The 15,109-nt window shown below is 33.8% G+C and overlaps 1 protein-coding gene, 1 long non-coding RNA gene and 9 other non-coding genes across 11 annotated transcripts; 10 read left to right on the top strand and 1 right to left on the bottom strand.

The window, feature by feature from the left end:
• The first annotated feature begins 796 nt into the window (after positions 1–796).
• LOC102594348 (haloacid dehalogenase-like hydrolase domain-containing protein At4g39970) lies at positions 797–5,995 on the top strand. Its single transcript, XM_006353164.2, has 11 exons — positions 797–1,240; positions 1,500–1,593; positions 2,192–2,236; positions 2,342–2,392; positions 2,508–2,582; positions 2,673–2,706; positions 2,966–3,021; positions 3,109–3,168; positions 5,427–5,486; positions 5,592–5,638; positions 5,740–5,995. Exons 1-11 carry the CDS (start codon positions 888–890, stop codon positions 5,786–5,788), a joined length of 924 nt encoding a protein of 307 aa, XP_006353226.1. The 5' UTR covers positions 797–887; the 3' UTR covers positions 5,789–5,995.
• Positions 5,996–6,333: 338 nt separating this feature from the next.
• On the top strand, positions 6,334–6,427 carry TRNAY-GUA (transfer RNA tyrosine (anticodon GUA)). The gene is made up of 2 exons: positions 6,334–6,370; positions 6,392–6,427. It is a non-coding gene; the product is annotated as a tRNA-Tyr (tRNA).
• A 1,161-nt stretch (positions 6,428–7,588) lies between these two features.
• Positions 7,589–7,825, bottom strand: MIR6022 (microRNA MIR6022). The gene has a single exon (NR_127136.1). It is a non-coding gene; the product is annotated as a microRNA MIR6022 (primary transcript).
• Positions 7,826–9,154: 1,329 nt separating this feature from the next.
• Positions 9,155–9,248, top strand: TRNAY-GUA (transfer RNA tyrosine (anticodon GUA)). Its single transcript has 2 exons — positions 9,155–9,191; positions 9,213–9,248. It is a non-coding gene; the product is annotated as a tRNA-Tyr (tRNA).
• LOC107061637 (uncharacterized) lies at positions 9,160–12,262 on the top strand. Its single transcript, XR_001474130.1, has 2 exons — positions 9,160–10,270; positions 11,846–12,262. It is a non-coding gene; the product is annotated as an uncharacterized lncRNA (long non-coding RNA).
• Positions 10,183–10,276, top strand: TRNAY-GUA (transfer RNA tyrosine (anticodon GUA)). Its single transcript has 2 exons — positions 10,183–10,219; positions 10,241–10,276. It is a non-coding gene; the product is annotated as a tRNA-Tyr (tRNA).
• TRNAY-GUA (transfer RNA tyrosine (anticodon GUA)) lies at positions 10,874–10,967 on the top strand. The gene is made up of 2 exons: positions 10,874–10,910; positions 10,932–10,967. It is a non-coding gene; the product is annotated as a tRNA-Tyr (tRNA).
• On the top strand, positions 11,757–11,851 carry TRNAY-GUA (transfer RNA tyrosine (anticodon GUA)). The gene is made up of 2 exons: positions 11,757–11,793; positions 11,816–11,851. It is a non-coding gene; the product is annotated as a tRNA-Tyr (tRNA).
• Positions 12,263–12,731: 469 nt separating the features above from the next.
• Positions 12,732–12,825, top strand: TRNAY-GUA (transfer RNA tyrosine (anticodon GUA)). Its single transcript has 2 exons — positions 12,732–12,768; positions 12,790–12,825. It is a non-coding gene; the product is annotated as a tRNA-Tyr (tRNA).
• An 826-nt stretch (positions 12,826–13,651) lies between these two features.
• TRNAY-GUA (transfer RNA tyrosine (anticodon GUA)) lies at positions 13,652–13,745 on the top strand. The gene is made up of 2 exons: positions 13,652–13,688; positions 13,710–13,745. It is a non-coding gene; the product is annotated as a tRNA-Tyr (tRNA).
• Positions 13,746–14,507: 762 nt separating this feature from the next.
• On the top strand, positions 14,508–14,601 carry TRNAY-GUA (transfer RNA tyrosine (anticodon GUA)). The gene is made up of 2 exons: positions 14,508–14,544; positions 14,566–14,601. It is a non-coding gene; the product is annotated as a tRNA-Tyr (tRNA).
• Positions 14,602–15,109: the final 508 nt, after the last annotated feature.

Below are 15,109 nucleotides of genomic sequence, written 5' to 3' on the forward strand. Positions count from 1 at the left end.
AATGGTATAAATATAATTATTTAATTTGCTATCGGGTTATCGATTAACCCGTTAAGAATCGATAACCCGATAAGAGAAAAAATCAAAATCGTTATCAAAACCGCTAAATCAATAACCCAATATTGATAAATCAATAACTTTTTTTCGATTCAGATTATCAGTTTTGAACAACCCTACTTCATATTCGTTGATTCAGGCAATTCAAACTCAAAAAACTATTTATAGAGTTCAAATTTTTATAAGCTTCTCTGTGTTTTCAGTGATGATATTTTTTCACTCATTTTAGTGCAACTAAAACTTATATCAGGCTTGAAAATTACCATCCTACCTAATTTTCAGAAAATTACCATCCTACCTAATTTTCAGATGTATATAACCCTTGAGGTATGTGTTCACGAGAACCTAGAGATTAAACACTACTTTTGAATGATTTCACAATGGAGCTATTCACTACAAGTATTAACATTGTCTTACATTGAACATCGACTTATTTTACTATCGTTCAATCTCTGAAATTGATTTTCACTTAAAACAGATTAGTGTTCATGTAATTATGTTTAAAGATGTACAAAACTCTTCATATCTTGTATTTATTTTAAGAAATCTACAATATATTTACAAATTATCAAATCATAAACCCAATTGTATTATTTTACTTTAACTTAAAATCATTGTAGCAACTCATACACTCCAAGGCTTAAATCCGCCTCGGCTAATTTTTATGGATTAGGCTATTAAGTAAAAAGGCACATAAATTGGCTACTTATGCAAAGATAGGCTACTTATGTAAAAATCCCCATTTGCTTAACTACCACACAAATCAAATCCCCCGCCAATCGCCATAACCAAAAAAGCTTCACACAAAGCTCCAGTTTACAGCTACAACAATGGCGTCTTCCATTAACCTACTCATCTCTCCACCAAATTCACAATACTCATTCTGTTCTCGCAATTCACTTTTCTTCTCTCCTTCAATTACAACATTTCGACGAACTCTTCCTTCGAAATCGTTATCAATTTCAGCTTCTTCTTCTTCGACGAGAGAATTAGAAGCTTTGATATTCGATTGCGATGGCGTAATTTTGGAATCCGAGCATCTTCATCGCCAAGCGTATAACGATGCTTTCTCCCATTTCAATGTGCGATGCCCTGATAATGATGATGAGCCGCTGAATTGGAGCCTTGAGTTCTATGATGTGCTACAGAATCAAATTGGAGGTGGAAAACCCAAAATGCGATGGTATTATCTATTTTTCTTCTCAATATTTTTGACTGTTGAAGTTGTTGTAGATTATGAAGTTGAAACTTGAAAATTTGAGAAGATATATTATGAAATGATACGTAGCAACCATCCAAACAAGTTGTTAAATGAGGCGGAATAGGCTTTAATGGCAATATAGATAGATCAAATCATTACACGGACTTTTAAGATGAGATTTTGTTCACATTTTTCTAACATTTATCATATACTGATGGAGTTTTTTCGAGTGTTTTGATAGGTATTTTAAGGAGCATGGTTGGCCTACTTCAACAATCTTTCAGCATTCTCCGGAGGATGACAACGATAGAGCCAGGCTGATTGATACTCTTCAAGTACTATATCAGATTTTCTTTATTCTTTCCGCTATGTGAATTGATGTTTGACTCATATGCTTACTAATATACATAAAAAAAATAATCTTATAAAAGATTATATCTCATCAAAAAGGAAAAAACTAGGAATGACCAGAGAAATATAGTGTGCAGGGCAAGTGACGGGAGTTGAACACAAGTAGGATGGTAAATGGGGTAGATGGAACTCTGAGGGCTGACTTGGAGGCTCGGGAGGCTGGGAAATGAGACGCGGAACTGTTTGATCATAACTTAAACAAAGTTTGACTGAGTAATATATGAAGCTAGGGGATGGGGATGCAGCAGCTAGGAAGATTGGCGGATTGTTTTAAGCTCTAAACTTGCAAATGGAGATAATAAATGTGTTTTCCATGAGACAATATTGATTTTGGTTTTACACTATAGTCTAATCAACAAGCAGTCTTAGAAGTAGGTTTTCGAACGACAAGGTATGGATAGGGGTCACTAGTTCAAGGCTTAACTATGTGATTGTTTTATTTGCTTTGTTGTTCTTACTATTATTACAAATGATTTCTTGTCGGTGACGATGCCCTTTGCATTCTTTCCATTTTTTTTGTAGGATTGGAAGACTGAGAGGTACAAAGAGATAATCAAATCTGGAACTGTAAGATAGATTATCTATATTCATCATTGTTCCTTCTTAAGTCGCTTGAATTTCGTAGCATATCCAATTTTCATTTACGAACCAATTTGGTGTTGCTTTTGACAGGTTGAGCCGAGACCAGGAGTTTTAAGATTGATGGATGAGGCCAAGGCTGCTGTAAGATATTTACCTTATAACTGCAGTTATTACTCTGCTGTGTAATTTTCCGTTGAACCCCTTGGGCCTACCTGGCTCCATTCCTAGCATTAACGCCTTTTCCATTGTATTCCAGGGTAAGATGCTCGCTGTCTGCTCTGCTGCAACCAAAAGTTCAGTTGTACTGTGTCTTGAGAATCTTATAGGACTTGTAAGTCTTCTGCTTTTTGGAAGCATGTTTCCTTTTCGTCCTATTTCTTGTCGAACATGGTTGACTGTTTGTCCAAATTTCTTCTTTTAGGATCGGTTCCATGGTCTTGATTGCTTCCTTGCAGGTATCTTTATCTGGACTTCTTTTGATGGTTTATACTACCATATTCTGTAAAAGCACATGATGCTACTTCACGTATTTATGCTGTCGTAAATTGAAATGCTGCATATAAATCAGTTCTGATAGAACACGGTCCATTTCGTCTTGAAACTACTACTTCTACTATCTTAAAAGTTACATGATTTTAGTTAGTAGATGTGTATCAGCACAAGACTCTTTGAATATGGTAATATATATTCTCTTTTCGCTTTTGTAATATCCAGGTGATGATGTGAAAGAAAAAAAGCCTGATCCTTCAATATACATTACAGCTGCCAAGGTGATTAGTATTATATGTACTTGCACTTTCATACCGCGTATTATAACATTTATTGTATTTCTTGACATCTGGTTTGGTTATTGCCAGAAACTTGGCGTCTCAGAAAGCAATTGTTTGGTGGTAGAGGATAGTGTCATCGGGCTACAGGTTCATCTCCCAATTCTCTGTAACTTATATTTTAAAGTTCTTTCGAGAGGCTGTGTGTAGTTCGAAGTAGTAGCACTTTGATCTTCATCATATGGAAATTTAACGCCTATTTGTAACTCACCCTTATTAGTATACTAGTTCATGGGAACGTGCGTTGCACGTTTGTCCCATACAATTATTATAAAGTCGAATTATTATATAGAAAATATTGAAATTAAAAATATTAGTTTTACCAATTTATATTTTATTCATTAAATAAAATTCATAATAATCGAATAGTACATTGACCATCAAGCAAGAAATATGAAAAACTAATTATATTACTATAGCCTCTAATAATATGAATCTTTCTATATGACTTATCCTTAATAATCTCTCATTACGCTCCCATATCAGTAAGTACACAAATATATGTAGCTACTTAAAGAAACCATATCAGTAAGGAAATGATAAAAGAAAGAAAATATTTTAAAAACGAATATAAAAGTCATAAATTAGTAATTTCAGCACTAATAAAAGTAGACTTATAACATTCATAATTTCTTGATGATACCTTCTCCCGTAACCATTCAAAATTCAAAAGCCTTAATAATGATCCAAGTGCTTCACTCCTTATGAATGGTACATAGCATATAAATTTTAAAATAATTGAAAATCCAAAAAGAGCAAGAAAAAGTTAAATGATTTTCTTGACCACATAGTTATGCCCGTCACTTGGACTTCCTAAATACTATTAGTATAAAGTTTATATTTATTACCGAAAATTTTACAAATCTAAAATACCAAAAAGAAATTCTAAAGGTAAATAATTGTGGAATATGAAAGCAGTTTCACCACATTGAATTGAATGAATTAATGAGTGAGAACGTATTTGTTTTCTATTGTTTCATTTTAATGAAATATTATTAATAGATAGGTAAATTTACTTTTAATACCAATAATTAAAGGATTAGTGTTTAATTAAATACTCAAATGATTATTCAACCTATAAAGGATAATTTGTAATTCAACTTTTAACTTTTTTGTTCCCAATTTTAGTGTATATATATATATATATATATAAATAGATATTTCCATACGGTTAATGTGACAATAATCTGAAAAGAAATTTAGCTTATCAATTAAAAATTAAAAATTAAAATGACATAGAAAAAGAGAAGTAAACACAAGAATGAGGAAAATATGACAAAATAAGAGTATAATAATTGTTCCACAAAAATTCAGATATTTATAAACAATTGGAAAAAAAAAAGCAATCTAAAATGGTAAAGATAAAATTATGATACAGAATATCATTCTAATTAGGATCAAAGCAAATATTAATATTTCAAAACAAAAAAAAAAAAGTACTTGAAAATTGCCTAATAATTCACATCAACAGGAGGCAATTGGTAAAGAAAAATTACTTTTCCATGATACATATATATAGCTAAAGATTTATAGGATAAGATGAAAAGGTGAAGAGTTGTTTAAGTTAATTTTCAGAAGTTAGTGATCTTAGACATGGGGGAGAGGAAAGGTTGATTGTTTTTACTAATAATTCAATACATTTAATTACACTAATTACAGAGAAAGGATAACAAAGTTAATCCATTTAACCACACTAATTATTGAGAAAGAATAAAGAATAAAGGATAAACGCTTTAATTATCTATTTTTTTAATATAAAAACGCTTTATCTAATTAACAAATTTAATCCATTTAAACATAACCGTTCTTAAAAGAATTAGATAAAGCGTTTTTATATTAAAAAAAGTAATTCCTAACAACTTTCTATGAAATAATTTCTAACAATTTTCTATGAAATATTTTTGTCTATCAAAGTTTGACTTTACACCTTCTTATGTTTAGTATTTAGTATAATATAATATAATTATTACTTAGTATTTAAATAATTTGATACTTAATGATATATATATATGAGTAGAAAAAAATGGAATAGAAAATTTAATATCCCAAGGAATTTGAACCAGTGTGTCTAGATGCATGAATTTAATTAAAATTATTATCTAATATTTAATTAATTATATATATTAATATTTAATTTAGTTTAGGGATAAAATAAGGGTAGAATGGTAATTCAACTTTTAAGTTAGGAGCTTCCCACTTATAATAATATATGATCTTTGTCTTCTCGCGAAACTAATTTCATCTTCTTAATAGTCTTATATAGCTGATCAAAATGACATTGTTAGGGTCCGGTTATGTGAACATCAATGTTCATTATGTAACTGTTCTGTACTTGACCAATTTCTCAGGCTGCAACCGGAGCTGGAATGTCGTGTGTGATAACCTACACTTCATCTACCGCGGATCAGGTAACACATATCATTCTAGTCTTCCTTCCACGATTTCAATACCATCGACTCTCATCCTTAACGTAAATTTGCCATCATTATCGGACATGTTATAATGCTTCACAGGATTTCAAAGAAGCCATAGCTATCTATCCTGACTTGAGTGATGTTAGGTATGAAAACACACGTATATATCATTGTAGTATAATACTTTAACAAACTTATAGGAATGATGATTTATGACTAGTTACGTTTACTTGTTGCGTTCGTGCAGGTTTAATGATTTAGAGTCACTTCTTCAAGATGTTGTGGTCGCGAAGTAGGATAGAGGGACGGGTCCATTATACATAGAGTTTCGAAGCTGAAACAGCAGAGTCCTTGGTATCTGAAAAGAAGTTTTGGCAAGCTTGTATCATTTTTTGTTCTAAAATAAATTGTTCATAATTATTCATTTTGTGTAAAATAACAGTTAATCACATCACATTCATAGTAATATGTCTATATAATGTAATCTTATTTTTCAGTTCCAAGCACTGTTGCTTGTCTCTCATTACTCATGTCCTTGATTTAGTTGAGTCTTAATGTGCATACTGATTGAAAATCGAAAAAAAGTAAAAAAATTAAAATGACAATCTGACAACTCTTAACACTTGGTGGTCTACTTTTGGAAGACCATATATAATTATAACCAATGTAAGGCCAGGAACAGTTGCTCAAATAAAGCTTAGTTGATCGTACCACTATCGAGTCAACTCGAACAAGTATAACTTGACCCGATTTGATGGCCGATCCATTTTTGACTACGCATACTTCACAATAATTAGGATAGAATAGTATATAATATGTTTATTGAAGGATTAAAACACAACCGACCTTAGCTCAGTTGGTAGAGCGGAAGACTGTAGTGGGTGCAAGCCTGTCAGATAATCTTTAGGTCGCTGGTTCGAATCCGGCAGGTCGGATTTTTTTAATTTTTTCCCATGTTTCGACTTATTCGGATTTGCGTAGGAATATTTCACCTTGTGAGGTAAAACGATTTCATTTTCAGAGTTCGAACACAAAACGTAATCCATTTTGATACTTTCCAACTATTCCTCCATAGCCTAATATTTGAACCTAAATAATAAGCCATTTAGCACGAATATATTCTGAATTCACCAACGCTAGATCTTCGATATGTGTGATTGTGGGGTGTCTTGCACTACCACCAAGTTTTGCACCATTGTCAATCTGTCATTGTTATGCTTTGCAAGTCTCAACTAATAATTTTCTCAATTTGACATTAATTAATGTTCTTACAGACAAATGAAATAATATATGAGAAACGTTTAAACTTACGGAGAAGATACATATTTATTTGGTGAAACATCCAACAACAAAAATATATTTAGTATAGTTTCATAATTACGGTTTGAGGGAGGTGAAATATATGTAAATCTTACATTACTATCTTCATTGAGCAGAAATGTTATTTTCGATACACCCAAACTCAAATTGTGTTTTCATAAAAGTTAGAAAAAAATGAATCTGATGGAAAACTTATTTAATTTCCATCTCACTTTTTGACCACTGCATTTATTTTCTTTTTTCAAATTTAGACCATTTTTTTTGTATTTTATTAAAACTCCCCCATTTTTAGGGAAAAAAAATACGTAATACTTAAAAGATTTTGCAGAATCCTAGCAACATTAAGTAATTAACAAAATGTGTTATAACCTGGAATAAGCTTGTTAGCTAATTATGGCATTTGAATTGGTGAAACAACAAATTTGGGCATTTAAAAAGCAGATTTGATTGTATGTTAAAATTATATCTTATTAGAAAAAGTACATTTAATCAACCAAATATTCTTTGCAAAAAATATAATCAAACGTAACTCCAATTTAAAAATTCCAAAAAAAAGTGAAAAATATTTGATTTCTGTAGCCAAACGCCTACTAAATAGGTCTAGAAGGAAATAATTATGGTCACTAGAATGATTTTTTCTAGTCATTTGCCTGGATCTCTTGGCTATCTAACTTCATTGCATTATTTGTCGCTTGATTCTTGCAATCTCTCAGGATCTATTCTTGAATCTCTCTCGAATCTCACCCACACAGAGTATTCGTTCATTAAAGGTTACTCCCTGAACGGAACAATACCATCCTGGATATTCTCCCTTCCATCACTAAGTTATTTAGACCGACTACAGAGTCCTCTACCCATGATTGGGGTTTCGTAAATGTAACTTAAGATCAAGTCGCGTTAGGTTCATAAGGTTTTGAATCGACTCAGGAAGAGGACCTTACAACTTGAAACTCTGAGCCTAAATAAGTTAGTGATGGAAAGGAGAATATCCAGGATCGTATTGTTCAGTTCAGGGAACTACCTTCAAAGAACAAATACTCTGTGCAGGTGCTCATGAATAGGCACAGAGAGATTGCAAGAACCAAGTGACAAATAAATGCAATGAAGGTAGATAACCAAGAGATTCAGCCAAATTACCAGGAAAGTCCTCCAATGTAATGTCGTCTTCACGCGTTTTAATCCAGCTTGTGGCTGTTGCCATTACTGTCGTGTTTAGTATGAGGGCGCGAATCAAGAAGGAATGACTTCAACTGTTTGAAAAGCTCCTTCGGTTTCTCTATGTTAATTGCATGTCCTGCATCCTTTATTATAACAAGTTCCGCGTTCTCACTTAAATGCCTGCACCATCAAAGCAAGTTCAGACAAAAACGCAAAGCTAGTCGTTTAATGCTTGAGCTAGTCTAGTTTTGTAAGGTTTGACCTTTTTAATCTGTGAGCCAATTCTAGTGGGAATATCTGATCATATTCTCCCCATATTATCAATGTGGGCTACATAAGGGAGGTGAATATCATATCAGTAAGAGAAGTAATAACAATCGATAATTGTTGAACCTTAAGTAGTGCAGAGACGAGACCATAGATTATACGAACCTGAGTAATCTTAGGAAGATCAGAGAGCTTTCTGTTATAGTGTAATGTTTCGATCAACTCCTTTCTTTCTTGATGATTGACTGTGCACATCACCTGCCACACAACAAGGTGGGAAAACACGTAAATACCAACTTTAGGTTGAACAATCGTGACATATATACAAACTTCTTGTACTAATGAGAAGCCAAACATAGATGTAAATTCGAAGTTGGATCAAAGTTTAATTGATCAATTTGCTAAATGTCGACAGCATTCTCATCTAGCTTCTGTGAAAATTCTACTAACTGAAAGCCTCAGTGTTCATCTCACTGAAACTCCTCTCGTGCAAAAGCTAGAGGTGATCACTTAATTAAACTAGTGGAGAAAGTGCATGCTATAGTAATTGTATAGAACTCCATAGTACATGCTTCCATTTATCACCTCCACAAGTCGATACTACGAGAAAACTTTTTTCTCACTACTAACATACATGAGAAAACTCCATCTCCAAACAACTAACATATTGTAATTCCACAAAGTGGGGTCGGAGGAGGGTAGAGCGTACACAAGCCTTACCCCTACCTTGGAGTTGGAGAGGTTGTTTCCGAGAGCCAAAACTAAAATCCTTAAAAAGGTCATTACATAACTCCATATCACTGGTGAACAACACACTAAGCAGTAGCTTTGAGTGGAAATTCATTCTTGGGACAAAACAAGATAAGACATTTTATTAACGTTTTCAAAACTATATCATTGGAAAGAACCAACAGTAGCCGACCTTAGCTCAGTTGGTAGAGCGGAGGACTGTAGTATGGTGTAAACCTTTCAGATATCCTTAGGTCGCTGGTTCGAATCCGGCAGGTCGGATTTTTTCTTTTGCCATTTTTTTTTACTTGTAAGGAACTTACCATATAATATACTCCTACTCTTGCAAGTGGTACATGAAAAGAGTTTACTACCATTTTCTTTGGTAATAGCAGCTTATAATATATATTTTTGTGTCAGTACAGTGAGATTCCCTGTAATCTCCAATTTCTTAATCCAGACAGAGGCTTAAGATTTCAGTAAAAAATCAAGACTCACAATAACTGACTTCTCTAAAAACCAATATAAGAGAACAAGCACTCAACAGTCACAAATGTCTTGATATACCAACCGTATAACAAGTTTCGAGAATATATACTACACATGATATTTGAGGAAGAGAAAAAGGGGCACCAGGGTGGTGGAGGGGAGTGAGAGTTTATAAAGACAAACAGGCAGCAAGAACTTTAAAACGGATACGTAGGCATGAAAGTGCAGAAAGAATGCCTAGAGAACAAGTAGTGGTGCAAAAGGAAAAACACGAGAGCAAATAACTAGAAGGATGCAATGCACAAAGATCATGATAATATGGGCTTCTATGAAGCAGAAGTAGTTGAAGAAATAATGTACACTTAAGTCCAAAATGTAGATAAAGTCACCAAACATCTTATAAACAACTTTAAATGTTTATCCCTGAACTTCATATTTTTAAAAATTGTAGATGGAAGACGAAATTCATTCTTGGAACTCACAAACTAAGATCACCTTATAATGTTATCAAGACTCCAAGCATTAGAATAAGTTCCCCTTCTTTTACCTTTTATTGATGAGTAAATAAAAAAATGCTCATGCTCATGCAATAGGCATTCTTGATAAATGATAACACTGATGGACAATATTCAGCAGTGCTTTGAGAGGGAATTCATTCTTGGAACAAAACAAGATAGACATTCTTTAATGTTTTCAAAACTATAGCATTGGAAAGAACCAACAACAACCGACCTTAGCTCAGTTGGTAGAGCGGAGGACTGTAGTGGGGTGTAAACCTTTCAGATATCCTTAGGTCGCTGGTTCGAATCCGGCAGGTCGGATTGATTCTTTTTTCTTTCTATTTTTTTAAAAAAGAATTATTTTATTCTGGAGAAGAGGGCTTTGTCATATAATATAATCCCACTCTGACAAGAGTGCATGAACATTATTTATTATCATTTCTTCAGCAATAGCAACCTATATAATTTTATTGTTGTGTCAGTAGTGTAAGATTCCCTGCCATCTCCAATTTTACAATCCAGGCAGAAAACAAGCACTCAACTCTCACAAATGTCTTGAAATACCAATCATTTATCGAATTTCAAGAATATATACAGACATATAAGATTTGATAAAGGGTGGTGGAGGGGAAGGAAAGAGTTAACATACACAAACAGACAACAACTTGAAACCAATACTATGCATGAAAATGCACAAGGAATACCTAGAGATGAAGTAGTGGTGTAAAAGGAACAACACGAGTATGGTGTAAAAGGAACAACATGAAAATACTTAAAAAGGTCATTGCATAACTCCATATCACTGGTGAAAAACATTAAGCAGTAGCTTTGAGTGGAAACTCATTCTTGGAACAAAACAAGATAAAGACATTTTATTAACGTTTTCAAAACCATATCATTAGAAAGAACCAACAGCAACCGACCTTAGCTCAGTTGGTAGAGCGGAGGACTGTAGTGGGGTGTAAACCTTTCAGATATCCTTAGGTCGCTGGTTCGAATCCGGCAGGTCGGATTTATTCTTTTGCCATCTTTTTTTTATATATGTAAAGGACTTACCATATAATATACTCCTACTCTAGCAAGTGGTACATGAAAAGAGTTTACTACCATTTTCTTTGGTAATAGCAGCTTATAAAATATATTTTTGTGTCAGTACTGTGAGATTCCCTGTAATCTCCAATTTCTTAATCCAGACAGAGGCTTAAGATTTCAGTAAAAAAAACAAGACTCACAATAACTGACTTCTCTAAAAACCAATATAACAAAACAAGCACTCAACAGTCACAAATGTCTTGATATACCAACCGTATAACAAATTTCGAGAATATATACTACACATGATATTTGAGGAAGAGAAAAGGGGCACCAGGGCGGTGGAGGGGAGTGAGAGTTTATATAGACAAACAGACAGCAAGAACTTTAAACCAATACTTAGGCATGAAAATGCAGAAAGAATGCCTAGAGAACAAGTAGTGGTGCAAATGGAAAAATACAAGCGCAAATAACAAGAAGGACACAATGCACATAGATCATGATAATTTAGCCTTGGTAGATAAAGTCACCAAACATCTTATAACCAGCTTTAAATGTTTCTTCCTCAACTTCATATAAGCATTAGCATGAGTTTCCCCTTCTTTTACCTTTTTTGACAAGTAAAAAATGCTCATGCAATAGGCATTCTTGAGAACACTGATGGACAATATTCAGCAGTGCTTTGAGAGGGAATTCATTCTTGGAACAAAACAAGATAGACATTCTTTAATGTTTACAAAACCATAGCATTGGAAAGAACCAACAACAACCGACCTTAGCTCAGTTGGTAGAGCGGAGGACTGTAGTGGGGTGTAAAACCTTTCAGATATCCTTAGGTCGCTGGTTCGAATCCGGCAGGTCGGATTGATTCTTTTGCCATGTTCTTTTTCTATTTATTTTTTTAAATCATTGTTTTATTCTGGAGAAAAGAAGCTTGCCATATAATGTACTCCCACTCTGACAACAGTATTTAATATCATTTCTTCAGCAATAGCAACCTATATAATTTTATTGTTGTGACAGTAGTGTGAGATTCCCTGCAATCTCCAATTTTATAATCCAGGCAGAAAACAAGCACTCAACTCTCACAAATGTCTTGAAATACCAATCATTTATCAAATTTCAAGAATATATACAGACATATTAGATTTGATAAAGATAGGGGAACCAGGGTGGTGGAGGGGAAGGAAAGAGTTAACATAGACAAACAGACAACAGCTTGAAACCAATACTATGCATGAAAATGCACAAGGAATACATAGAGATAAAGTAGTGGTGCAAAAGGAACAACACAAGAACAAATAATTGAATGGATGCAATGCACATAGTTCATGGTAATTTGCGCTTCTGTGGAGGAGAACTGGTCTTCTATGCAGCAGAACTAGTTGAAGAAATAATGTACACTTTAGTCCAAAAGGTAGATAAGTCACCAAATATCTAATAAACAACTTCAAAGTTTCTTCCACAACTTCATATTCATTAAAAATGTAGACGGAAGACGAAATTCATTCTTGGGATTCACAAAGTAAGATCACCTTACTTATAATGTTATCAAGACTCCAAGTCAAGGTAAGCATTAGAATGAGTTCCTCTTCTTTTACCTTTTCTTGATAAGAAAAAAAAAAGTGATCATGCTCAAGCAACTGATGGACAATATTCAGCAGAAAATTCATTCTTGGAACAAAACAAGATAGACATTCTTTAATGTTTTCAAAACTATAGCATTGGAAAGAACCAACAACAACCGACCTTAGCTCAGTTGGTAGAGCGGAGGACTGTAGTGGGGTGTAAACCTTTCAGATATCCTTAGGTCGCTGGTTCGAATCCGGCAGGTCGGATTGATTCTTTTTCTCTTTTTTAAAAATAATTATTTTATTCTGGAGAAGAGGGGCTTGCCATATAATATAGTCCCACTCTGACAACAACATTTAATATCATTTCTTCAGCAATAACAACCTATATAGTTTTGGTGTTGTGTCAGTAGTGTGAGATTCCCTGCAATCTCCAATTTTATAATCCAAGCAGAAAACAAGCACTCAACTCAAACAAATGTCTTGAAATACCAATCATTTATCGAATTTCAAGAATATATACAGACATCACATTTGATAAAGAAGGGGGAACCAGGGTGGTGGAGGGGAAGGAAAGAATTAAATACACAAACAGACAATAACTTGAAACCAATACTATGCATGAAAATGCACAAGGAATACCTAGGGATAATTGGTAGTGCAAAAGGAACAACACGAGAACAAATAATTAGAAGGATGCAATGCACATAGTTCATGTTAATTTGCACTTCTTTGGAGGAGAACTGGTGGAAGAAATATTGTAAATTTCAGGCTAAAAGGTAACCAACAACAACAACATACCCATTGTATTCCCACAAGTGGGGTTTAGGGGAGAGTAGAATGTATGCAAACCTTACCCCTACCTTGTGGAGAATAATAGGTTGTTTCCAGAAGACCCTCGGAACCAATCATTTTATAAACAATTTTAGAATTTTCTTCCTCAACTGCATATATATGAAATTGGAGATGAAAGACAATATTCATTCTTGGAACTCACTAAGATTACCTTACAATGTTTTCAAGAATCCAAGGAACAGGCAAGATACGCATTTCATGTTTTCAAAACTACAGCATTGGGAAGAATCAATAGAAACCGACCTTAGCTCAGTTGGTAGAGCGGAGGACTGTAGTGGGTCTAAAACCTATCAGATATCCTTAGGTCGCTGGTTCGAATCCGGCAGGTCGGATTGATTCTTTTTGCCATGTTCTTTCTCTTCTTTTTTTTTAATAACTATTTTAATCTGGAGGAGGGGTTTGCCTTTTAATATACTCCCATTCTGACAAGAGGTGCATGAAAAGAATTTATTACCACTATCATAGGCAATAGCAACTTATGGAAATAATGTTCATGTGTGAGTAGTGTGAGATTCCCTGCAATTTCCAATTTTTTAATCCAGGCAGAACATAGACCCATAACAACTAGTTTCTCACACAAATGTAAGAGAAAAACAAGCATCCAACTGTCATACATGTCTTGAGATACCAACCATCTATCGAATTTCAAGAGTACATACTACATATAGTATTTGAGAAAGAGAAACGGGGCAATAGGGTGGTGGAGGCGAAGGAAAGAGATGATATAGACAAACAGACAGCAAGAACTTTAAAATGATATTAGGCGTGAAAATGCAGAAAGAATGCCTACTTGTTAAAAAAATGCAGAAGGAATGCCTAGAGAACAATTGATGGTGCAAAAGGAACAACATGAGAGCATGTAATTAAAAGGATGTGGCCTAGTGGTCAATGAAGTGGTTGAGAGCCATGAAGTCTTAGGTTCATTTCCCATCGGAGACAAAAAAAACACTAGGTGATTCTACTCATTTGTCCTAGCCTTGGTAGACAAATGGGCCTCATTGAAGCAAAACTACACAAGTCATTTTCTTGGAACAAGTCAAGATAAACATGTTCAATGTTTTAAAAACAACAACATTGGAAAGAATCAATAACAACCGACCTTAGCTCAGTTGGTAGAGCGGAGGACTGTAGTGGGGGTAAAACCTATCAGATATCCTTAGGTCGCTGGTTCGAATCCGGCAGGTCGGATTTTGATTATTTTTTTGTGCCATCTTTTTCTCCTTTTTCTTTTTATAATTTTTATTCTAGAAAAGAGGGTATAAATATTTTTTATAATTTCTATTCTAGAGAAGAGGATATTCATATAATATTCTCTCATCTGACAAGTAATGCATGAAAAGAATTTATTATCATTTTTCTTGGAAACATCACCTTATAAAAATATTCTTGTCTCAGTAGTGTGAGATTCCCTACAATCTGCAATTTCTTAATCCACGCAGAGGCTTAAAATTTCAGTAAGAAACCCACAGACACACCAACTAGCTTATATATACCAATGTAAGAACCAACAAACAACCAATTGTCTTTAATGTCTTCATATACCAATTATATATCAAATTTCAAGCTATATTGCTCTTACTCTCGTTTTTGAAGAGTCCAACAACATAGATTTCAAGATTATATACTACATAATAATTTTGAGAAAGAGAAAGGGGGCACAGGTTTGCTGCAAAAGAAACATTTACATGAAAGCAAA

This window comes from Solanum tuberosum, unplaced genomic scaffold (assembly GCF_000226075.1).
Source record: "Solanum tuberosum cultivar DM 1-3 516 R44 unplaced genomic scaffold, SolTub_3.0 scf00152, whole genome shotgun sequence".
NCBI lineage: Eukaryota > Viridiplantae > Streptophyta > Magnoliopsida > Solanales > Solanaceae > Solanum > Solanum tuberosum.

Excerpts from the sequence above, each read along its gene's own strand:
- LOC102594348 (XM_006353164.2), top strand. The coding sequence starts at position 888 with ATGGCGTCTTCCATTAACCTACTCATCTCTCCACCAAATTCACAATAC. Across the intron at positions 2,583-2,672 it reads TTGAGAATCTTATAGGACTT|GATCGGTTCCATGGTCTTGA; the intron begins GTAAGTCTTCTG and ends TTCTTCTTTTAG. Across the intron at positions 3,022-3,108 it reads TATACATTACAGCTGCCAAG|AAACTTGGCGTCTCAGAAAG; the intron begins GTGATTAGTATT and ends GGTTATTGCCAG.